The sequence below is a fragment of the Coccinella septempunctata genome, chromosome 6, assembly GCF_907165205.1.
Source record: "Coccinella septempunctata chromosome 6, icCocSept1.1, whole genome shotgun sequence".
Taxonomy (NCBI): Eukaryota; Metazoa; Arthropoda; class Insecta; order Coleoptera; family Coccinellidae; genus Coccinella; species Coccinella septempunctata.
In genome coordinates, this window is record NC_058194.1 from 26,670,289 (window position 1) to 26,695,979 (window position 25,691).

General features: G+C 35.9%; 1 protein-coding gene across 4 annotated transcripts; it reads left to right on the forward strand.

Moving 5' to 3' along the window:
• Positions 1 to 151: 151 nt before the first annotated feature.
• LOC123314758 (proto-oncogene tyrosine-protein kinase ROS) lies at positions 152 to 25,263 on the forward strand. Of its 4 annotated transcripts, none has more exons than XM_044900088.1 (25): positions 152 to 468; positions 5,982 to 6,041; positions 11,437 to 11,496; positions 11,659 to 11,979; positions 12,471 to 12,707; positions 15,485 to 15,626; positions 15,822 to 15,938; positions 15,993 to 16,290; positions 16,349 to 16,558; positions 16,641 to 16,951; positions 17,043 to 17,557; positions 17,611 to 17,800; positions 17,980 to 18,303; positions 18,521 to 18,696; positions 18,919 to 19,302; positions 19,567 to 20,860; positions 20,941 to 21,546; positions 21,672 to 21,908; positions 21,966 to 22,190; positions 22,507 to 22,681; positions 22,735 to 23,032; positions 23,094 to 23,524; positions 23,596 to 23,750; positions 24,055 to 24,111; positions 24,490 to 25,263. In XM_044900088.1, exons 1-25 carry the CDS (start codon positions 349 to 351, stop codon positions 24,741 to 24,743), a joined length of 7,197 nt encoding a protein of 2,398 aa, XP_044756023.1. In that variant the 5' UTR covers positions 152 to 348; the 3' UTR covers positions 24,744 to 25,263. The 4 variants fall into 4 exon arrangements, with proteins under 4 accessions (XP_044756023.1, XP_044756025.1, XP_044756024.1 ...); XM_044900090.1 differs by having other exon boundaries at positions 153 to 468; positions 12,471 to 12,593; XM_044900089.1 differs by lacking the exon at positions 24,055 to 24,111 and having other exon boundaries at positions 153 to 468.
• Positions 25,264 to 25,691: the final 428 nt, after the last annotated feature.

The window sequence follows — 25,691 nt, forward strand, 5'->3', positions numbered from 1 at the left end:
ATAATGCGAAATATAGAAATAGAGCAAAAAAATGCTTGGCACCAAGGTGCTTTCGAAAAATACCGCAGTCACCAATCCTAATGCCATATTCACACTATGCACGAGCAACAGTTACAGATTACCCAATATATATTCAAAATTTCAAAGTAGTAGTAGCAGTCATCAAGTTTGAAGCGCGTACTCTGCGCAATGCGGATCGCTCACGATTTCTGTGCGCCAAAGGAGCGAAATTTTGAATTTTGACACACAATTTCGGATAGACCGATGTAAACAATCAATTCGCGCCGAAGGAAAATTGTTCCGTCAACTGTGCGGTTTGTAATTTTCGTGAAAAATGATCATTAGTTCATGACGAAGATGAGATCGACGTTGATTATCGTGTGTTTTGTTTTGAGGACCATAAGGGCCGACTTGGATCTTTTAGATTTAGATGTGGAAAACGAGTGCGTTAAACACTGCCCAGTTCAGGTATTTTTTTTTATTTTCCTCACGATGCAATCAACTGAATTGCTTATCTTCTCTCACCTTGAAGTAATTCGGGGGAAATTCAAAAATTAATACACTAAAAAGTTTAAAAATAACAGCTTTTCGACCAAAAACTTTTATTATTTACTACGCACGAAATTTTTTCTTTCTGATTTCATAATTTGATTTTCGGTTTTGATACAATCGGTCAAGAAAAATAGATGGAAAAATTTCGTACTTGTTATTTGTTTATTTTCAACATTTCGATGTGGCGCCACAAATTGAAATAAGCCAGCTTTGCTGCCGTCAAACAAGATAAACACAAATTTTAAAAAATTCTGAGTTTATGTTATATTTATCTGTGAATTTTCAATTTTAATTACCGCCTAATTGGTTCACTTTGAGTTACTATGTGAATAACGCACGTGGCTGATCCAAATGACCACCGGTATTCTATAGATAAATAAACGTCTCAGCAAAATTGGTTAAACCAAATTAATAAGGAGAGATATGGCGAAAGACTGGGCATGGAAATATTTTCACGCATTATCTGTTTTGTTTTTTTCATCGAAAATTGATAAAAATAGATATAAGTATGTATGACTAATTTCAAAAGTTGCAATGAATTTTATAGATTCTCGCTAAATTCTCAAAAGGAAATAAAATATCTATGAATGTGAGTCATAGTTATATACTCAAAGAAAACAAAAAAAATATGAAAAATATTCTTAGAATCTCGTGAGTATCTAATGAGAATTGTGAATTGTATCTTGATATTTCTGTCTTCAAAGTTTACCTTCAAAGAATTGTTCTTGTGGGATGAGGACTTGAGGACATGTAAACACCCAAAAACTCTTCAATTAATTCGTAACTACTTTGCACCTGATGAAGCAGATGGAAATTTTCGAAACGTCGCCAAATATAATTCAAGAGTTTTTGGGTGATTTTCTGTCCTTATCCAGCAAGAACAATTATTTAATCCTAATGAGAATGAACGAAAACTCTGTTCATTTCCAATACACCAAAATGGGAGGAAAATAAATTTAAAAAATAGTTTGAAATTTCTGCAGACATGCTCAGACTCTGAAAATAAACTTATAAAAGAAATCTTCAATTATGCACTATTTATTTCATTTCATTAATTTTTAAAAGAAATAAATTGAAACCTCTCTAAAACTTTCGTCTTGAGAAATGGTATCGAAAAAAAATTAAAACCCCTTCCCTCTAGTTGTGGATCAACTCTGAAAATCGAAGAAAATGTTATTTTATGTTGGAACCGAACTCATGAAAATGGAAATATGAATTGACACAACAATAAAACAAAAAGGTTTATAATTTTCCCTGTCCGCATACAAACCTTCGTTATAGTGGATACAATGAATTGAAGTAAATAGAAAAATGTTAGCCAAACTGACTAATTATCTGCCATTCGGACTATTTACAAATTTTACAAAATGTTTCTAATGAACCTCATAGACTTATCGATGTGATGTGTATAACATTTGACCAATGACCGTTGATATTCCCCAAATTGTTTTTAATAACATCTCGCGTAGTGTGATAATTTAATCTTGCTTTTAAATTGAATTATTTATTGTTCAGCATGATACCCTAATTTGCGTACATGGTTTATGGTATCCTCACAAATTTCGAATCTTTCATTATTCTTTCTGGTGCAAAAGTTTGAATTAAATTTTTGACATGGCGAATTCAGTGTCTTTTAACTAACTTATATCATTTCAGTCATCATTTCTACGATGTTTCTACAGAATGATGCTCCACCACTCACTTTGTAATTTCTATAATTTTTATTTTCTCCCAATTCCCTATTTATCGTAAAAAATCATCAGGGAGAAAAGTTTCATATTATTAATTATTTTTGTTTTGCAACTGTTCCTAATCGAGCTTACAAAATTTTGAAAGTATCTTAGTTTTTGGGAAAAAACAAATCATTCACAATATTTCGTACAGCTCTTTTATAGAAACAAAAAATCTTCCTGAATTCTAACAGACGAAGATGAAAAACTATTCTGTATTTTGTACCTACTGTCCGGAGTTTCCAGTGACAAAGAAAAATGGAGAGAAACATTAACATAAGAGAATAATTTATCATATTATAAAAGATTTTCCAGTATTCAAAAGCAAATTAAAAACACAAAGCTCAATTATCTGTCACATTTTCAAGAATCCACCATTGTTTCGCTTCTATGAACTATTAAAATTGTCTTCGTTCTTATCCACTCGCGTCATCTGTGGTATTCCAAGCCACATCTACAGCACGAGCTGAAAATTAGCGACATCATTGAATCGATTAGACTCCATGAAATGGCATTAACGAATAATTTGCTCAAGGATTCCAGGATATTGCACTTGAGAAAATAATAAACAGTTACCACATGTAGAAAGCCATGTGATACTAAGGGCAGAGATTAATTAAAACAATGCAATGCCCTCATACAGATCCGGCATTCTGTAAGTTATAATGATCATAGAGAAGAAGTCCATCTTTATTCGTGGATGACAAAAATTAGGGATACATCGATACATCTCACTACCTCATTTTTAATATTCAAGTATACGATGTTCAGTATAAGGACTTTAATAAGAAAATGTTTTAAGTATTCACTAAAAGAGATATAGATGAAGGACAGAAAAGGATCGAAGAAAATATGTAGTTATTAGGAATTTTAAAATATGATGGACCATAGAAAAATGAGCCAGAGGGTTTGTCCAAGGATTTAAAACCCATAATTAGAACAGATTTCTAGACTTCGGCCCTGATATGTCACATTTCTTTCATTATGAGGGAGATTTATTAGTTTAATGAGTCGAGTGGATACTCTTGAAATTTTCAGCTGCAAAGGCTTTAATAATCTTGGCATATTTCATTTAGCTCAATATAATAGGCCTCTTGAAGTTCATTTCAATGAGCTATATTAAAAGGTTCGAATGTCATGTGTAAGCCCGAAAAATTGAAGATCATAAAAAATCGAAACACGCTTTTCGATCGTTCTATCGAGAACTTTCGAAAAACATATCGAAGAAGCAGTTAAAGTATTTTTCTCCTTGGTATAAAAACAAATGTTCACCGATAAACATAATAACTGTTACATTTATTCAACTTAAAATTTATCAATCACCAGTTGAGACCATGAAATGTCACAATATATACTCAGAGGTTAAGACTGATACGCCCGTGATAGCCACTTTAAGTAGGTAATTAATTTTCAATCGTCAAACTTAGGTGCTCATATCGTACAAAAATATTTATCATATATAGAAAGAACGTTGAGTCTGAATTAATATTAAAGTTCTCACCTGGTAAAGGGTAAAATAAACATACCTTTACATCTAATTCCATTTGAATTGCAAATGAATATGCTTTCAAAAGAAGTGCACTAAAACGGATAATTTTCATGGTCCAGTTAAATTTTCATTCATATTCATCATTTACCCACTAAAAATAAACCACGAATTTGAGTGAAGGGGAAGCTATCAGAATATTCTCACATATATTATCATGTGATTTATTAATTAATTTGAAATTCGCTACTAGTTTTTGCCGTTTTTCTATTGAGTCAAAGAGAAGATTACATTTAACAAAAATGAGATCTGGTGAGCAAATATGCAATATTACTGATCGATTAACTCCCAACGATATCAAACAATAACCCAATACCTTGCCACAATTCATTATCGAATTCCCATTGAAAATTGTCGAATTTCCTAATCCAGATCGGAATCTCCCAATCAGTTTCATTGTCCATTTCACGCTTTTGATTTTTCGGCAAACGGAAAAGGGCGTGCTAGAGGAAGTACAGTTAGGTGCCCATGATGGGTTTGGACACCGTGTCAGGTGGTGTACCTGTTAACTTCGTACGATAATGGCTCGAGATTTTATTATTTTTTTTCTCAGCCAAACATTCAACCCCTTCATCGAATTGTTTGAACAAGTGACGGGTCAGACGGAACGTTTCGAGTCAATATTTGACATTGAAATATCTCAATATCGGTCATATTTCGAGCATTGGTTCAGAAAAGGTTCGATATTGAAATGAAATCCCAGATATAAAAAATTCAAAAGCTGATATTAATATAATTGAATTTTAACACACAGTTTTAAAGAACTGAACAATTATTATTAGGTTTTACATATTTAAAGGAATTTTGTGAGAAAGGTATTTGAGAAGCTCGAAAAGAGTTAATCTCGAGTTCATCTTGAAAAATTGAAAGAAGAAGAAATATTAGACATATGTATCATAATGTTTAAATCAATTCGGAATATAATTTCCCTCAAGCACTGTTTCTAGTGTTTCTAAATGCATTAAAGTGTTTTTTGAAGAACTGGTAGCCTTGAAAAAAAGAGGATACGTTCGAACAAAAAATCGAATAAAATATAAAGGATGATTTACAGTGATTCTGATATTTTACGAAAGGCTTTTATAGAATAAATGATTTCTGCATCTTGTCCTGGTTAATCAGAAATGTTTTGCTCGAATTATCTCGTGTATTATCATTCATCAACATGACGAAACAATAGATTTTCCTAAATTTTAGAGCCAACCTCAAATAATATATACGAATGATTGCTACTTCCTATTTCAGGAAATGCATTTATTAAAAATTATAAGGGTGGCTATATAATATCTTCTCTCACTTAATTGCTTGACCGCTAATTATAAAAACCAACAACTAAAAAGGATATTCCAGTTAAGAAAGATTGCTCTAATAATGTCCGACTGTACCAAAATGATGGTCAATCTGAAGCACTTACAGTGCTCCCTCCGTAAATAACAAGAGTACAAATGGGGTGTTAATTGACGTCTGACATGACATGTAATTTGGATAAAAAAATAATAAGCTTTTACCCCTATTTATGACACCCTAGCTGACAGAACCATTTCGGAATTGAAATATCATGGTTTTGTTTGAAAACCGAGGGTTGGTCCAGAACTTTGAATTCTATTGGACATGAACATCTCAGTGCAACACTCTAGATTATACAAAAAATCATTATCGACGTACAGGGTGTAAATGAATTGTATTACTTTTCGGAAATGTTAAAATTCGTATGTCAACTGCCAGTCGACTCATTTTACTGATTAATTCTTTGAAGTATAATAAATAACAACAAACCAGGTGATCAGCAATATAAAATAATGAAAATGCATCAAGTTATAAGATTTGTTCGTTAAAAATTTTTGAGACACGATTGAGTATCTGGATAAAGGAACATTGAAGAGACGTAGAGACGAATGCATACATTGCAAGCGATAAATCGAATTAATACACTAAGACGGAAAAAATCTATGGCCCATTGGCTCCTTGTTCGCATTCGAACCATACAAATCATTAATATACGTAATTTAACATGCCATTATCATAGATAACTTCTAATGGACTGATAATATGTAGGTATGAGAGGTCAGTTCCCGTTTAGCACTTTGCAACAATTATCGTGTTGCCAATGAACCATTTCGTCGAAAAATATCCTCATCTGACTTTTTGCTTTACAGAATTCAACGGATCTGGAACACTACGACTACACCTGTGACGTCAAGTGTAACGAGGAACAGGTAGGTAAAAAAAACATAAGGAAATTGGATGTCCACCATCCGTTGTAATTACTTCCTTCCCTCTTCCTTTTTCTTGTCGATTATATTTTGACCGTTGGCTTGGATATAGCGACGTGGGAATATTGAAGGAGGACAGGGTGGAACTCCATCAGAATCGAATTTGAAAAGTTTCACAATTACAATTATCGAATTTTGTTTTATATTTCTGTGGTCTGACCGAAAATTGTTAAAACGACTTTCTGTGTAAGAATGAACGAGTTCAGAAATACTTGGCAACTTTATAAATACACCGTAAATTGTGTCATTTTGCACACAAACGCTCACACACTGTAGGTATATAATTTACCCTTCCTCGGCAAAAATTTTATGTAATTTGACTAGCTGTCATTTAATGATCCTAGTCTAGATGATTCCTAGAGAAATTAAGTGGAGGCAATATCTCTATGCCCTAAGAGTTAGGTAGTTCCGTATGTATTATAAAATATGTTTGGTTCAAACTCAGCAGTTTCCCCCAGTATTGTCTGTTTACTCTATTTCCTAATTTTCCAATCGAGTCGGTTGCTCCTGTGAAAACTAACCGCAGAAAAACGTTAAAATAGCGAAGTATTCAGTTTATTTCCATTCAGAATCTTCACTGACCACAGATCCGCTTCCGTCGTCCCATGCGAGTCGATGTGTCATCTGATTTCATGAAACCGTTCAAGTACCAGCACCAACCCATCAAATCAACATGATCGAGATACATATAGCTTCCGCAAGCGTGGGAAAATCGGTGGTTACATTCAGAAAGAAAATCGGAAATGAATTCTTTAATGAGAAATTTCCGAACCATAGAACTTTTTGTATCTTCAGTGCATAAATAAAAGAAAAATATCTGATCCAAGAGGTGTCAAATTTACACTGCTTTTGTAAATAGTATTCATAGAGTACATTCACTTATCCCATATCGAATTATGGCAAGTCTTGTTGCTCACATCGTATAATTTTCCAATTATAGCAACATAAATCGTTATTATTTCGTAGCAGACTGACGTTGAATTTTTGAGGTCATTCAAGTAACAGCATTTGTGACCCTTAGCGCCTCCTAGATAATGAAGTCTCCAAGAGGCTATATTCAGTATTCTTTGTTTATACGTTTTGGATTTTTATGACGATCACTTGACACTCGTTTACATTTGGTTATGGTAAAAGTGTTTTTATCGAATTTAAAAAAATGATAATACATTTTTATCTTCCCTATATTCGATTTATCGGTGAGAACCCATAATTGCATCCATGTTATCTAGTAGTTAATAATTTTGAGGAACTTTCCACTTAATTTGAATTAGGGTCATGCAAGAGACGATCATTTCATCAATATTATTTTGCTACATTTGGCGTTACCTCAGAAGAATAGCTACGGTTCATGGTACTGAGCTCAATTTAGAATTTCTATATTCCACAGTCTACTTGACGAAGAATTCTGAGAAATTTTTTTTCCAAAGCAAAATCCTTTCGGATATCATCAAACAAAGATGACATAAGTATATTCTCCTAGTGCCTCTGCGGAATGTGAATTATTGTAGGCGTAAAGCGTGTCTTTGCCACTTCAATTTAAACAACTAGATTGAATTATGGAGAACTTGAATAGCACAAAATGTCCTCGGACACAGTGTTTATGATAGTTCGAGTCGCATCATAATTAACTATTATTGACCTCTCCACTACTTCACTTGAAGCCCAGAGAAGTGTCTCGACGTTTATCTTTTCAAGTGCGAGTTAGACAAATAGAAGCTGTTGTACATTATAGATGGGATAAGCATAAAATTTATTCTTCATTATGTACAAGATTTCGCATCAACAAATTATCAAATAATATGGAACAGTATGAACTGCTTTGATTCTTGAAGATAGCTAGGTCATTGGAAAAAATAGGTAAAGAATCAAATTTTGAAAAAAAAGGTTTTGGACGAGTTATGGAAATGACCTGAAACCTAATCATTGAAATGAATTGGATGAGCAGCAATCAGATTGGGAATTGTGATACTTAATAGTGTTAATCTATACTTCTAACCCTCCTTTGTAAAAAGTTTCCGAAGGATTTCTCGAGAATCACTCTTCTGAATTCCCATGAAACTAATTGAGTGATCAACAACTCAAATTAATAAACTTCCTGGCAACAGTAACAGACAAAACAACTACTTATGGATCAACTCCTCAAATTGAAAGATATCAATTAATTCGCCGATTCGTAAATTGATTTAAATTGATGCGCATTCAAGCAAAGAATGTAAAATATATATTTCGACGTTATCTTTCGACGAGAAAGTACGAAATTCTGACTGCTCTAAAGTGGGCGATTTCGAGCAATTGTTTGTCTGAATTTAACATTGAAAAATAATACTCCGTACCCTTTAAGGCTGTTAAAAAAATTATATGAAAAACCCATACCAGAGACAAACTGTCTCTCTCTGCCCATACTATTTTTTGACAAGGCATCATGCACCCTAAAATTTTCTCGCAACTGTTCATTTTCACCCTGTATATTGTATCGCTTCAAGAGCACCATGATAAAAAAGAATGAAACGATTGAAATTCAAACTGCGAATAGTGATTGTGGTAACAATATACCCACCACTTATGTAACTGGTATGGAAGACCTCTTATCAAGTTTCCAAGGAACATAATATGGTTTCGCCCATCGGAACGCTTTGGAACCCAGGTTATTGTTATTCAGACGACTTTTCTGCGATACACAATGTAATTGAATTGCTTACACGAAACGCGAATAATGTAATAATTTTGTTATGTATGCAGAAGTCATTTATATGTTCATTGGAAGAAAAATCATGCCAAATATCGAGAAAAATAGGATTTTTTTCAATAATTCGGAAACCATGCAAAAATCTCCTGAAGCATAGGTGGAACATTCAATTTTCTTGGTATTCTTACCTGAGCAACAAAAAACTGTTGATATCATTGATTGTGATTAATTCTCTGATAGTCTGATGCATTTCTTAGAAAGCATTGAAGTTTATTTATCACTATTTGGGGATGTTGATTGTGACCAACTAATTTCCAGCTTCCTCATTAAGTCACAGTCGTAAACATCATGTAGGTACATGGAGCTCTCTCCACTCTGAAATCTGGATGCATTGTTTATTCTCGTGAGGACTTTTCAAATGAAACTTAGAAAAATTTCACTTTATACGTTGTCTCCTCATTATTTGAATAATCCATATGAATTTTCCTCACAAAATGAATATTTTTCAATATACAATTAATAATATTTTGATATCGAAAATGCTTCTTCTCGGAAACTACAATATATCAGGTGAAATTCCGTACAAAAATGAAGCTCCAATGAAATTTCGAAAGAGATCGACTCATACTGAGGGTGGAGAAATAAATTTGAAACTCATATTTTCGACTCCTAAATCTGTGAATATGTGGGCAATGCTTTTTTAATGCCTTTACTGCATCATATTAAGTCATCTGGATATTCAGTATTGAAAATTCAAATTTTATAGCAATATGCTTCCTTAAAAGATTAGAGCTACTATTATATACCGCAGGTTTTAGGGGGTACCTCAAAAACTGTGGGAATTTCAGGATGACGCTTAAAATATTCTTTCATGTTTCGATTTCGAAGGTTCCTTATCGGAAATAATTAACTAAAACAGAATCTTCCTCTCGAACGTACTCAAATTCCAGTTTTTTAGCTTCTTGATATCCATATGGCCCCAAGGAAGACTGATAATCTGCCAACAACTTCTGATGAAGCACAGAATCTAAATAATCATAGGTCAATCTCTAAAGGGTTCTCTGCATTCCAGATCATCCAAGACTCACATCAGTTTATCTGTTACTTCTCATGATTTCGCTTATCTTCGTTTTAGGAGCTTATTTATTTACATGTTTCACATGGCCGACGTCAAGTAGTTGCGGTTACCCTGTATTTTGACTGGGGTATTTCGCTTCTTCAAGTCAAGAGGGCTATAAATTAATACCTACAAGGGGCGATACAGGACGGTTAGTTTGGAATGAACATGAAGGGGTGTTTGTGTTCTGCTCATCTTCTTATCATCGCTACAAATTGCTGCCGCTTCTGTTTTGTGTCTCGCGTGACTGGAAGCATGAAAAGATTCATCTGAATTTTTATCTTCTTGAATAATATGCGAGGAAGAAGTATTGAAAAGAGGAAAATATTTTTCACCAAAGAAAATCGTTTGTTCATAGCAAATTCACGTTTTTCCAATGGAAATTTTCATTCGTTCATGCTCTATAAAAAAAAAGCTAACATATTTTTTCATCGTAATTCTTCTACAGAAAGTGGCGTTTTTCCATGTAGGGTGGCTTCGTCTTTGTCCACTTAATATTTTCATCTAACGATACACACCAATCGAAAGAGGAAAAGTAATTGATTTTTTATCGAAACCTTCCATTAGGCAATTCCAAAATTTTGTAACTGTATATGAGTCTCCATCGAAGATCCACATGTGTCCCAACAAAATGTCTATTCTCCTCTGAAATATCATTCAAAAAAAAACAAGGGGGGAAATAATATTTTATTATTATTTTTGTTCAATTTTAAATGAGTCTTCCGAAAAATCTCCTTTCAAAGTGAAAAGTACGTCAAGAAAATTAGTCTATGTGGTCAAAAATAAGATGTTTCAGGACATCCTAGTTAAGAATCATCTCTAACTTTCAACTGCCAAAAAAATGTATCATAGAAGATAGTGGATCTATGATGAATTCATTCACAACAATGAAGCAGTCATTTCTCTCGGTTGATGAACTTTTTACAATAAGAGAAATTGAGAGGAAATTGGGCCTATAGACGTGAGACTGTCACTCGGTCCAAAACGGATGCTGTAATTAGAATGCGTATGTCGCAAAACGAGCCACTGTCCACTTTCCCACGACAGAGGTTGAAATAAGCAATAATTTTATGTACCGAGATGCATTTCGTTTACAATGTTTTAATTTGGGTTGATTAAAATAAAATCATCAGACGGTCCAATTGAAAGTCTGGACTTTTAATTAGAAATTATGGACGAAAGCTCGTCGGGATGAAAGTTTGGTGAATTGGCGATGATTTAATGATGAGTTTTGATACTACAGCTGTGGAGCTTGTCCATTATGTTGCTTTAGACTCCCTGTGAATCATACCACTAGGTTTTAATTTTTTTGTGCGAAAAAAGATATTTCAGGAATCAGTTTAAAAGAGACATGTTTTGATTGGGACACCCTGTATTACTGGACCGATAAACCGTGTTATCCAGTTCCGTTTGGACTCAAACTCTCAAACCCTTGTTTCTGAATGAAAAAGAAAAAATTATCTCTATTGTTTGAGTATCTGAAGTAGCATCAACAATATTTAAAGGGATTTTAATTGAAATTTAATATTTTTCAGTGTGTGAAGGGCTGTAGGTTATGGAAACAAGCTCTGAGTTCATCATGCCCTAAGATTTGTGTAAGTATTTCTTTAACACTTTCAGTGTACCTCCTCCTTTTATATCATGAGAAAATTTCAAGAGTACCTTGTGCGATTTGATGCAAAGTCATAGGCTGACAACAATTAAAATATCTCCCTGGAAGAGATAGATGTAGACGAATAAATAATAATCGTTTCCAGAACGGCTTCACCAACAGGATAAAAACAAGGGACTACTATTGTGTCACCGGGTGCAACTCAGCCGTCGCCACTTACTTCACCCTTTTGGCTAAACATTTGGGTACCCCACCACCCCCTGCCCTGGTGGCCGATTCCCTCAATTCAACCTCCCTGAAATTAGAGTGGAATTTTCCAGCAGGAAGGAGGAAAGGTTTGACCTCATATATTCAGTGGCAATACCAAGAAAGGCCAGAGGACTGGCAAAATTGTCCGAATATTACTTGGAACGAGAGGGGTAATATAGTCCTGGTGGATAACTTGAGACCTTACACGAAATATAGGGTGAGTATTAAAAAAATTTAAGAAAAAAAGGATGTCCTACACTCCAATTGTGTTCTATGACGTTAAGCTAGCTGAACCCAAAGTCTTATCGAATTTTTATCAAAAATGTGATTGAATTATGATTTCAGGCTCATTAAAGTCTCCCAGTGGAAACCATACACTGCGAATTTTCCTCATATACATAAGTTAAATATGTAGAAGTCTGCAGAGAAAGTGGGATTTGGTTCAGTCTTTGCGATACAGGTGGCGCATCGTGATGAGAATTGTAAATATTTCTCAAAGCGACGCCTCTGGTTGAAATATTTAAACACTACATTGTGCTGCTGAGTGGACAATGATCCCAAAACCGTTCTACTGTTGTGTTTAGATGTTTCAACGTCTCTGGGAATTCTTACGCTCGTTCGTGACTAGCTCACATTATTAGAATTGTCGTCTCCAATTAAAAAAAAATCGAGCTGTTCGTAAAATACTTAATATCATTGTTTTTTCAGTTTAGAGTGGCCTTAATCCCAATTTTCCACGGCCAGCCGATCATATCCTCGTCCAGCGTGCTCATCAGCACCCTACGATCAGGAGTGCCAGAATCCAAGCCGATCATCGTGCGACATTCGGCGGTAGATTTCACTAGGATAAGCGTTCGCTGGGAACCTGGCCCTTTCCCGCATGGACCCATCCTCTCATACGTTTTACAGATCACCGATAACAATCAGGTTCATTCAGAAGTCAAGGTGTGCCCCGATTTTAAAACTCACTCTAGCTTCCTTACAATTTTCCTTATTGTGACAATAGCCACGCTTTTTTTGTCGTTAAACAATGTACCTCCGACGCTTTCAAGAAAATTTAAATACGAAAGCTATGCATTTCAAGTAGTTTTGTCACTTTTCTTTTACGTAGATTGATGCAATATTAGATAAGTCCGCTATTTACTCCAGAATGTTGCTTATTATTTTTCGTCTTGTATGTAATCAGCTTCTTTTCTTCCTAGATTTCTTTCTATGAACATAATAGGCTCGTAATTCATGAGTTCAAGGACTGAAGGTCCTTTGACTTTCTGACTAAGAACGTCTCATTGACGAGGCCATAAAGAAAAACATCGAGAAAACATTCACTACGATGCTAAAGTAGAAAACTCAACGAAATAAGCAAGAATCATAAGGTCTGTTTAGTCTGGGTTCCATCAGGAATCAAAGGTACTGAAGAGGCCAACACACTTGCCAGGAAAGAAGGAGCACAAACTACTCTCGTTGAAGGAATATTCTTCAGCAGTGTTGGAGAATGTATCTAGAAGAAATAGTTCCAGGAGAAGTATAAAACCGAGAAAGAGAATAACTCTTGAGGAATCTTCCGAGACTGGAACACTCAAAAAAGTTCCTTGGGAATTTTAACACTAGATCTAAGAAGTACCTGGATCTTTGCAAGAATATGCTGTACCTCCTTACTGGACTCCTTGTAGGGCAATATTGTCGCCTCAGGAAGCACATTATGAAAATGGGTCTAGCCTAAGCTAACGAGTGTAGATTCTGTGAGGAGAAGGAAGAAGCTACAGATAACCTGGTGACAGCCTTTCCATTGTTAACCAAGTAAAAAATGCTTTAGACGATGTAACGAGGATGTTACCTCTTTCAAGCCATCCCAGATACCCTAGTTCAGAGAACTCTGGAAGTGGACGCACAATAGATCTTTAGTGCAACGCAAACCCCTTTAAAATTTAGAAATCAACCGTACAGCATAAACCATCAGTCCTAAGTTGATTCATGGTTCGAAAAAGTTGAAGGAAGATCGACAAACCTCTTTTCAATGCAAACAATACTTATTTTCTTGAAAATGACCATGAATACTATAATATTCGAGTCTGTTCTTCAGAGATTAATCAGTTAGACTCAAGAATTAGATCTCATCCAAGCTGTAGAGGTCTGACTTGGACCAAAAATGATATTCGAAAACTCAAAATACTCACGAGCCTATTCTGTCAGTAATGATTCTATACATGTATACCGAAGTATACCTTAAACTTTCCTCTTTGTTTACTCTTCTCTTATTTTTACCCTCTTAACACCTCTTCGAATGTTAACTAGCACTTGCACATATTTCCTCTTCTTCTATAGATTCAATCGGCACCCAAAACTATCGATTCTTGAGCACCAAATGATACATTTCTATTTTTCTTGCCTTCCAATATATTGAAGGAGCTGGTGAGTACCTCACTTAACATCTGATGAAAAAAAGGTTCATGCACATTTCTTTATCTCTTTCTGCACCAACTAACACTCAAAGCTTTCTCTTGATGGTTGTAAATTTGTTTTGTCCTCTCGAAATGAGTTCGGGTAAATGTAATACTCTTCAGTGTACAATTGTCTGATACACAACGACATTATCATTTATACTGTTTTTTCCATTATCATTATATTCATCAATCATTAAAAACATCCATCAACAATAATACATCAGAATAATCAATGGAAATGCATGTGAAATGATATAACTTTACATGAACACTCGATGATAAAAGTATTCTAACCACTGGTTGTTGATTTTTTCTAGAAATATAAATTTTTCACATTTAAAATTGTCGTCGTTCTATTCAATTCATACTGAAGGACCAAAAATGAATTCAAAAGGTAGGGGCGGACGTCTCTGTTGGAGAAAAAACCTTGCTTTCGGGTAGGAACGACTTCAAGCATTTTTCTTTAACGCACAGGCTGTATGAATCTCGTTAAAATCGATGAAATCCTGGTTTTTCCGAGGTTTTTCTTCATTTCTTGAGAGTATATTTTCCTGTTATACTTCTTTTTGATAAATGAGCATTTCAAAGCGGCGTCCTTCTATGAACTGTTCACTGTTCGTGACTGTGCCATCAGAAATTATTATATTTTCATCGATTGAGTCACAATTTCAATCAACAATTACTCCTCACTCTTGATTACATTAATCCTTGGCGAAAATAACAAATGGAGCAGGAATGTTAATTGGGTTAGTTTCCACCGAAGGTCATATACAATGTATGATGATTTTTTTTTTATTTTGAAACATCAACCATTCTTTTAATGCTCTAGTCTTCGAAATTTAGTTCAAATACCTGACGATGGAAATCATTCTCGCTATTTAAATTATAATTGGAATAATAATTTGGTATTGAAAGGCAAAGTAGATATTTTCAGGCCACCTTTGCTATGCTATATTCTTTGATATTTTCTGAAAAATCAGGAAAGTCCTCGAGTGTTCATTAATCTACCCAATAATCAACCTCATGACAAAATCTTCGAACCTCAAATAACAAAACCCTCCGATACTCAATAAATATAATTCATAAAAACCTCAATCTTTGAATTAACTTAATCCAAACTTTTACACCCATAAACTAACTGGCAATCATTCAATCTGTAACAATTGACAATAACGCAAGGAACTTGAAATAAAATTGATTATTTTGAAATCGTTATAAACTCATTTCGAGAAAGATTTAGTCCTCTATCATCAAATTACAATACTCCTGTTTCCGCTGTAGGAAATGGCTCCAGGGACAAATTATTATATCTTCAGGAATCTAGCACCGAATACAAATTACAATGTGTCAATAAGTATGAGAAATAGTGTTGGTATAGGTCCTTCGGCCCAAGTCACGATTTCAACACCACCCGAACCATCTGGTAAGTCAGCGTTTACTTATTCTTGAAAGAATTTTCAATACCTTTAATCTAAATTGATATGTTATCATCTATATTGTACCCCCTGAAATAACATGGTCAGTAGAGGACCTCCAAGGTTTCGTTTTTGTCCCAGTATATTCCCTCTGCTTCAATCTGATTCTATTGAGATCGTTAATGTATGTACGTTTTTTCCAGCAAGGCATTCGAAAAAGCCTATTCTCATCCTAGGCACTGAGCACAGTGTCATCAAGCAAGGAGCTCATATCATTGACGAACCTGTTCTTCTATATGAAACCGAAAAGCAAATAAAAGGTAAGCAGGCTCAAGACCCTAAGTGAAGTCAGCCATTTCAGCCCAGTTTTCCAGGTCTGGCGGTCCATATAAGCAAAAAACTGCTGTTCGTATCAGAGTCTGACGGCCATGTGGCGAAAATGTCCATGGAAACGAATATTACAACTTATATCCTCACCCCAGATCAGATCAATTTCATGCCCTTAGATTTATCGGTGGATTGGCTGAATGATCAGATTTACATCTTGGGCGCTATCAAATTCAGCAGGATGTATCTGATTGCTCGTTGTAACCTCGACGGCAGTGGTTTAACTGTGGCTATTGCTGGGCTGCCGATAAAACCACACTGCATGGAGGTGGATCCCTACAATGGGTAAGAATTTTGGATTTATAAATATACTGTCGTACAAAATCTACCTTCCCATTTGTAGATATCTATTTTGGGCAATAAAGGGAAGCACGAAAGGAGGAATTCATAGGCTGGACCTAGCTGATATCAGCAATGGGATAAGGCATGAAGTGAGACCAGAAATAATATTCAAAGACGAAAACCTAGGAGCCTTCACCTTAGACCACACAAATTTCAGTATTTTAGTAGCTCGGCAAAGAAACAATACAATAAATTCAATATCGCTCGATGGGTAAGAAAATAAACTATAAATTTTCGTTCAGAACAATATGACACTACGGCTGCAACTTTACTATTCATTCCCGAAATTTTAGAAAGGAAGTTTACGATATGAGACCCAAAGTGATAAAATCCAAAATGCACAAGGTGGTCTCCCTGGCTACGGCCAACAAAATCTTCTACTGGACAGACGGCGTCAGTATTTTTTACGAAGAACACAGGAATGCGTATTATCACAATTCTTATCCCGATTTATCGCCGAGGACTTATCACAAAGTCATCGTCAATCTGGAGAGTTCTCAGCCAATTCCGATTCCAGTGAATCCCCCAAGGAACCTACAGGCGATGTTTGGGAATCACTTCGCCAAAGTCAGCTGGGAAGCTCCTCATCTGTTGGATGGACAAGGTGAGTTATATGTATTTGTCATTCTGGGAAAAGCGTTAACGGTCTGAAAATGATGGGATATGATCAGCTTTCTTCAATAATCATCTTTCAGGACGAGGTGCATGGCAAAACTGGTCTTACGAGGTATCGCTAAAAAATATAATAACCAATGAAAAGACTGCGATCAAGGAAATCAATGGCAGCTCTTGCACCGTTCAAAACCTGGCAGTAAACTCCAAATATTTGATCAAAACAGCAGCTTACACAACGTACGGACGAGGACCATGGTCCAGAGAGTTCATCGGTGCCACTCTGCTTAACAAAAAAGAAGAACCTTTCATACTTTGGGCAGCAGCAGAAGGATTACTAAGGTCAGATCCCACTGGACAAAGCGTGAAAACGATGATACACATCGATGAAATGAAACATACCGTTGACATGAAACACTTCTTCATAACCAACATAGCTTGGTACCAACAACACATATACATGGTAACGAACAATTCGCAAGTTTTTTGGTACGATTCAAGTACGCGCGAGCTGAAAAAACTCATAGATTATGTGGGCAGCATTGGCATAGACTGGATAGGAAAAAAATTGTACTGGTACAATCACAAACAACAAATGGTAAGAAAGCTTTGGAACTCTTGACCAAGTGGATCCTTAACTTAATTTTATAGATGATAAGAGGAAATCTGAATGGAACCATGCAAGAACCACTCAGTATCACAGATGTAGTCAGAGAGTTGGAGATCGATTCGGTTAAAGCATATATTTATTGGTCGACTGGGTACGATGTTGAATGCGCTCACCTTAATGGAGTTGATAAAATAGACTATAGGAAGGATGAATTCTACTCTGGAAAACAAGGTAAAAGTTCTTTATATATACCTTCGTAACAAAACTTCTGCACCCAAAATTGATCATTTGAAAAGGCTCACAATGAAGATTTGCTTCGCACTAGCCGACCAATGATATCACATTGACCACAAACAATTTCATAAGGACCTCATTCAGTCCAAAAAAACACATCTGGTTGTTTGTTTCAGTTATGGGTTTGACCCTAGACATGGACCACAAAAACCTCTACTGGATCGTTAGGGGTTCAGAAGGATCGAGCTTATTCAAAGCACCAATGGCTGGTTACATCGATACAAAGCATATAACTGTGGAAAAAATTGCTAACTTGCGAAATCCTGTTGAAGGACCCCTCTCCTACTTCCACAACAGGCTCCTTTGGCTCCAGGACAATAAAACTGCCATGGTCAGTGATCTTTTAGGTCAAAATATTGCCACACTCAAAGAAGCAACGATCAAAGAATTGACGACTGTCTATGTGGTGGATCCTACCTTTTACAAACTCCCAGAAACAGGTAGGAGTACACAATAATTCACACTTGGCGTCAAAAGACAAAATACTATATACTGCAATAAAGTCACCAACAGCAACTGCAGAGTTTTAATGATTATAATAAATACAGTTCCTAAATATGCGTCAAAAAATGGAGAAAATTATTTTTGTTCGTTACATTTAATCATCCCTAAATATTTTTTCGGAAATCTATAAGATGTATCTCATGATTTTTTCAGATACAATAAAAGTGGAGGACATTGTGGTAATCCCGAACATTGTTCAAAGGAATTCCGTAAAAGTTACAGGAACCTCGAGTTCGTTCAACGTTTCTTGGAGCCCAGTAGACAACGTTAACTATGGGACTGTTTTTTACGAAGTACAAATCGACAATATGTCCCATAATAATTCCACTGTAAGTATGAGTAGAACTATGTGTATGTTTTAACCATAGCCTTCTACGAGATTCAAATCTTTCTCATCTTTTACATCGAACATAAAAAATAATATAATATGGTATAACTTTGTTTTTGTAACGCTGTATGCGCTGTGTGCATAAGTTCTGGTTCTTGACTTGAATTGAAAGTCTAGAATTGAGATCACTCCAATACTATATCAGCGTTTTTTGCAATTTTAGATAATCACCACACATCCTTCCGTCAAATACTGGCAAAAGGTTACACCCTACACGAAACTCAATATGTCCATCAGAGCATTCACCTACTGGGGAACTTCGCCAGAAATGAAAGCGAACATTTTTTCGCCCCCATCAACGCCATCGGAACCCAGAAACACGAGAACTTACGTCCAGAACATGATGGACAATGAAAAAAACGTCACGATAAGGTTCAGATGGGACACGCCCTTGTATCCCAACGGTATAATCCAGGGATATAGAGTTTTCTGCTGGTACTACCACGAAGGTGCCAAATTGGATATTTGCCACAAGGTCATAAAAAGACCTGAGGAAATGGAGCATGTTGTTCAGAATGTGAACAGAAACGAAACTTATTTCTTTGAGGTGAGAACATGAAAGGGTTCAATCAGTTCCTTATTTTCCCATACAATAGTAGATAAAACATAAATAAGAAATCTTAAGAATTTTAGCCTTCGTCACATCCCTCTCCTCCCATCAGGAATTCAGCCTAGGACCTCCCTTGCCAAAACTCCATTGTTTCATTGTTCAATTACCTCCTGAATACCAATAACACTAGAAACCAAATTCATTTATTAACAAAATGCCAATAATATTACAAAAACGTAATTTGGTTGGTACACCTTGCAGGTGAGAGCCTTCACCAAGATTGGAGATGGAAAAATGTCCGAGCCTCTTTTGGTGAACGCCAAGGAAGAATTCCCCCTTCCCACCCTACTGATAGCTTCAGCAGATTCAATTTACGTCCAGGACATCGACGCCAATCGAAATTATTCCCTTCTACACGGATTAAACTCACCCATGGAAATGGGTTACTTGATGAAGGAGAACAAAATATTCTGGATCAACGAAATGAAGGAACTGTACATGTACACCACCACAACCTTAAACAAGACGAAAATTCTCGACATCGGAGGAAACGCGACAGGTTTAACCATAGATTGGCTGGAAAGAAGCGTGTATTTTGTTGTAACGGAAGGAAAATATTCCATGATAAATAAGATAGATTTGAATCTGTACGAGAAGGGATTGCTGCAACCTGTGGAGGTACTGAGAAGGCCTTTCAATATATCCAAATTGGAAATTTCGCCTTTCACGAGGAAACTATACTGGATAGAAGTGGAGGATAAGACTTATTTTAGACTGATGGAGAGCAACGTTGATGGTGGTAGAATCATTCAATTCTTTTCCAGATTCGATAGAACTAAAAGGTTTACTGACGAGATGAGGGATAAATGTAATTGTCCTTTGAATCCAGCGGTTGAAAGTTCATTCTCGATAGATCATTCTAATACCACGCAAAAACCATTATTCACCTTCATAGACCACAATTCGAAGAATATTTTGTCGTCTGATAAAGAAGGCTGTGAATGTGACGTCATAGCTAATTATTCAACTGTTAGCAACTATTTACCGGTGGAGAAGATAAAATCTGATTTTGGGTCTTTATACTGGACAAACCAAGAACAGGGGAACTTATACGTCCTGAAACGTCAGAAGGAACCGACGGTTGTATCTAGAGAAGTGAGAGCCTTAGATATATCGATATTTGGACACCACATCCAACCGCATCCATCCAAACAATGCTTGGCCCCCAAGCAAAACAAGGCATCCAGTGTTATCCTAGGAAGAAGGAAATCTTCATCCTTGCATCTAATACTCCCGGACTATCAAATTCATGAAAACTGCTCAGGTGTTTCTTTAGCAACGGTGCAATACACTTTGTGCTACAGTGAGGAAACTGAGGCTTGCGAATCTTGCATGGGAGATTGCCACAGGATTGATACTTTCAGCAAGGAGATAGAAATAAGAGGACTGCATCCTTATACTAAATACAAAATATGGGTTTCCTACGGAAATCACTTCACCAAATCTGAAGATAGGGTTGTTGGGCCGGTAGTTGTACTGCAGACAGCCCCAGGAGGTGAGTTTTTCTATTAATTTTACCCACAGTGGTCTAGTGATTGTCCTCATATACATTTTTCACAATTAAACCTTTTTTAGCTCCTTCCAAGCCTGTCAATGTAACAGCAACAGTCCTAAATCCAACATTGGCTGAAGTCACTTGGAAACCTCCATTAAAACTGAACGGAGAAACGGTTTTCTATGAGGTCCATTGGCAAACGGAAGGAACAAGATCTGGCGTTAGAAAGAAGGAGGAACAACCAGTTCAAGAACATCAAACAACCGAAAACACCCAAAAGACATTCAAGTCCTTTTTGCATAAATTATCGCCCAATGAAACATACACGGTGTGGATCAGAGCTTACTGTGAAAACAACGCGACATCAACCGACAGTGAAAAAGTGAAGATAGTGACTTATCCAGAGCCGTCTGGGATCAACTTGCTGAATAAGACATCACAGACGATGTCGCTATCTTGGAATAACTCGCAACACGTCCAGAGCGCCAAAATTCAGTACTCGACTCCGATATCCGATCACTGGCTAAACGCCACACTTTTGGAACAAAAAAAGGACGTGTTGTATTTTCATGTGAAAGATTTACAACCGAAAAGTTTCTACAGATTTAGACTCAGCCTTATCTACGAGAAATACAAAACTGAATTCGTATGGCCTTTGGATTCTAAGTTTACCTTCGAAACTCTTGGTGAGTGATTCAAAAAAGTTTTTTAATTTCATTTTATTTTTGTTAGTTTAATTTTTTTTTAATTTAATCTTTAATTTTCATTTTTATCTTCACTGTTTTTAATTTTTCATCGGAACTTTCGATAGGTGATCGGCCCTCTCCACCTGGTATACCTATAATACAATATATGAACCCGAATGAGTACAAAGTGTGGTGGGAAACTGCAAGGGAAAATGGGGCGCCTATTGAGTTATATAGGCTGGAGGGGTTGTTGCTGAAACATTATCGTACAAGAAGGAGCACCAACAGAACTGCTTTCTTCTACACGGCCCCTTCTATAATAGAAGAAGAACCTCAATGGAAAACTTTCTACAACGGAACTAGTGAGTTCGTTAAAATCGATCTATTTCTGATGTTATTGAAATAATCTCAATTTCCAGACACCTCGTGGATAATAAATGGTCTCAGCGAAGATTACAAGTATGTGTTCAGAGTTTTTGCTTTGAACTCTTTTGGATGGAGCGATCCCAGTAAAGAGAGCATCGAGTTTGACTTGAACGAAACTGCTAGGTTGGCTGATAAACAATCGGCTATGACGGTGGTTATTATAGCTACTGGAATAACCATAAGTTTCATTTTCATAGTGATCATTGTACTGATCTCGCGTAAGTAGACACGCCTTTTTGTTCAAATTCTAAATTACTTCTATTCACATTATTGCTATATAGATATTAAAAAGTGTAAGGGAGCTCACTCTACTAAATACCTTCATGCAAACGAAGCACTTTAACTGGCTCAAACATGGTAAAGGAAAAAAGTATTTCTTTCTCTTTCCCTTCACACTTTACGATTTATCGTGAATGTCAAAGGCCTCTCAACTGCAGTTGATCAAGATGAGGGGTAATACAATCCTCATCTTGAAAATATAGACTTTACTATCAGTTTTATCCGGAATCTTCATCTCAATATTTGGTTTCACAGTGTTATGCACCAGCAAGAAAAAAGAACCCCAAGTCATCCATATACCAAGAGCTCCAGATGTGGAACTGGCCACACTCAGGGAACTACCAAGACGTGGAGTACACAATACAAACGTGCTCTACGTTTCAACTCAACCTACACCCGAAGAAATCAAACTTCTTCCCCACATCAAGAGGTACAATAGTACAATTTTTATAGGAAACACATTCTTATGCGTGACGATTTCAGAGAACAGATAACCCTCACCAAATTCCTCGGGAGCGGTGCCTTTGGCGAGGTTTTCGAAGGTAAAGCCAAGGATATTCCGGGACACACTAAAGTTGCCATCAAGACCTTACGCAAAGGCGCGTCCGATCAAGAAAAAACCGAGTTTCTTCAAGAGGCGCAACTGATGAGTCATTTCAAACACGAACATATTCTGGAACTGTTGGGAGTATGCCTCGATAATGACCCGCATTTCATAATCATGGAACTGATGCAAGGGGGAGATTTGTTGACTTATTTGAGGTCTTCAAGAAAGCCAGTGGTAATTATTCTTGTCTGAGAAACTTATGGAACGTCCAAATTATTTTTATTGCATTTTCTAGACGAATACCCCGATGCTGACTCTGATCGAGCTGCTGAAGATGTGTGTGGACGTAGCCAGAGGGTGTCGGTATCTTGAAGAGATGCATTTCGTTCATAGGGACTTAGCCTGTCGTAACTGCCTAGTGTCATCGACGGATCCAGAGGTCAGAATAGTTAAAATAGGTGATTTTGGACTTGCCAGAGATATATACAAGAACGACTACTACCGAAAGGAAGGTGAAGGGCTTTTACCGGTGAGGTGGATGGCACCGGAATCCTTGATGGACGGTGTGTTCACGTCGCAATCCGACGTATGGGCTTTTGGTGTGTTGTTGTGGGAAATCATGACTTTGGGTCAGCAACCCTATCCCGCAAGAAATAATCTCGAAGTATTACACTATGTTAAGAGTGGGGGGAGGTTGGGAAAACCGGTGGATTGTCCGGTGGAATTGTAAGTAACATATTAGTAAAAAATGCAATAAATGATAAATATTGCCTCTACATTTCAATCTTTTTGTATAGGCATTCTCTGATGCTTCAATGTTGGCTGTTCACTCCCGACTCAAGGCCAACTTTCAAATATTGTTTGGAAGTTTTGGAAGATCTACATCAGCAAAATCTAAGAAACCCTACAACGGGTGCTCATGTGGGCGAATATATTAGTACAGTACCTGAATGTAAGTTCAAGACACTTTTAAGCATGTTTGAATGTATCAACTTCTAAGGTGCCGAACAATATCGCGGTCAATTACAGGAATGAAAAATATATTTTTCTTGTGCTTTGCTTCAGCTTTGAGCTTCAATGATGGACAAAAATGTTGCCATTATAACATATATTGAGATGGTATGCCAATTGCCAAATATGTTATTCGTATTCGCCCAAAATGACAAGATGGTATTGTTTGGTACACTGTGATTAAAAAGCATTTGTATGATCATTCATAGCATGTTAACTCATCCTCGGAATGCAATTGCTTTCAGACATGTATGGAGTAACCAATGCAGTATATTTTCAAGATATCAATCACAATACCTCAGGTAATATTTTTTGTTTGAAGAAGAAATTCAAACTAACATATAGCACAAAACTACTATAGCCACATAGTACGTTGAGATTCTTTTGAAGAAACATGTATTGAATATTTTCAGTCCCTTACAACTAAAAATGGTAGGAACTTTTATTCTTTCAACTTTGCCGCAAATACCTTGAATTCAAACAAAAATGGTATATAAGTATATGTTTAATTTCATCTCACCTTCTCGTGCATTTCATAAATCAATCTGCTATACAGGAGTCAATAATAAATTTAACGACTTTTTATCGCAAATAATTAAAGGGCATGCACAGATTACTAACATTTTAACTCACCAAATTACTAGCGTGGGTTCTGGAAATTAAGACAATTCCTTATCCAGATACATCTTGGAAGAGCGATCAAGAAGAGGACAAAGAAAAAACTCCATTCCTGATATCAGAGGGCGGTGAATCTGAGTGTAAAACTACAGAGAGTGTCCCGAAATATTTAGAACTTTTATGTGATCCAGCCAGTTCCTTAGAAAATGAGGGCTATGAAATTCCGAATCAAATGATAAATGACACATTGGACAGTGAGGACTCTAAAAAGACTCTCAAAATAACTTCACCGAACAATAGCAAGAAAAAGATTTGATGAAACTGATCGTTTAGTTCAAATAACTCAAAAACGAAGAACTATGATAAAATCGTACAAAATACAATCGAAATAATGTTTCTACTTAAGAATGATATTTTTTCCGAAATGAACATGTGTATATACTATATTATATATAACATAACAAAAGACTTCTGTGAATAGGAAAATAGATAATCATTTGAAACTTAAGTGTATGTGAAAGTCTATTATTGTAAATAATTAATATATAAGAAAGCAACAAATTCGGTCGAGCGTATATTTGGATATTACTATGAAATACTGATTGCTTTATTAACTATAGCAATACATTGTTGGTTTATGTTTATTGATGAATGATAATTTATTGTTATGAGTGGAAGTGTGAATTGTGATTTATATTGTTGTTAATTGTTCGCCAAGTCTAATTTAGCATCAATTCTGTTCTGCATGCTATATTCAAAGGATTATTTTTGAAATTGTAAATATGTAACTGATTTTGGCTGTAAAGAGGTAGTTTTACAATAAAGATTCAAATTAATTGTTGTTATTTTTCCTCAAACAATTCTTGTTCCTCGATTCCAATCTTGGAAAGTCCATTCTCGCTAGCATTCGTTAAAATTGTTACCGAACATGTATTGATTTTAGGCGCGAAAAAAGATAACCAGCTGATGAAATGACCCAATCTTTTTCGGAATTTTGGAAAAGCATATCTTCCAGAAAAATCATCGTAGATTCAAAAGTGATACATATTTTGAAAGAGCAGCTCTTCTCAATATAAATCTCGATATTTCATAGATCTCAGTGCAACCGTTTCGATCTTGACGAATTTTTCAGTGACTCCATCTTTTTCGGAATTTTTCAAAGATCAACTTTCGACCCGCAAATCTCCCAGAAAAAACAAAGTTGAGCAAAAAATAATATTTATTCCAAAAGAACAACTCATAGAGTAATAATTCTCCAAATTTT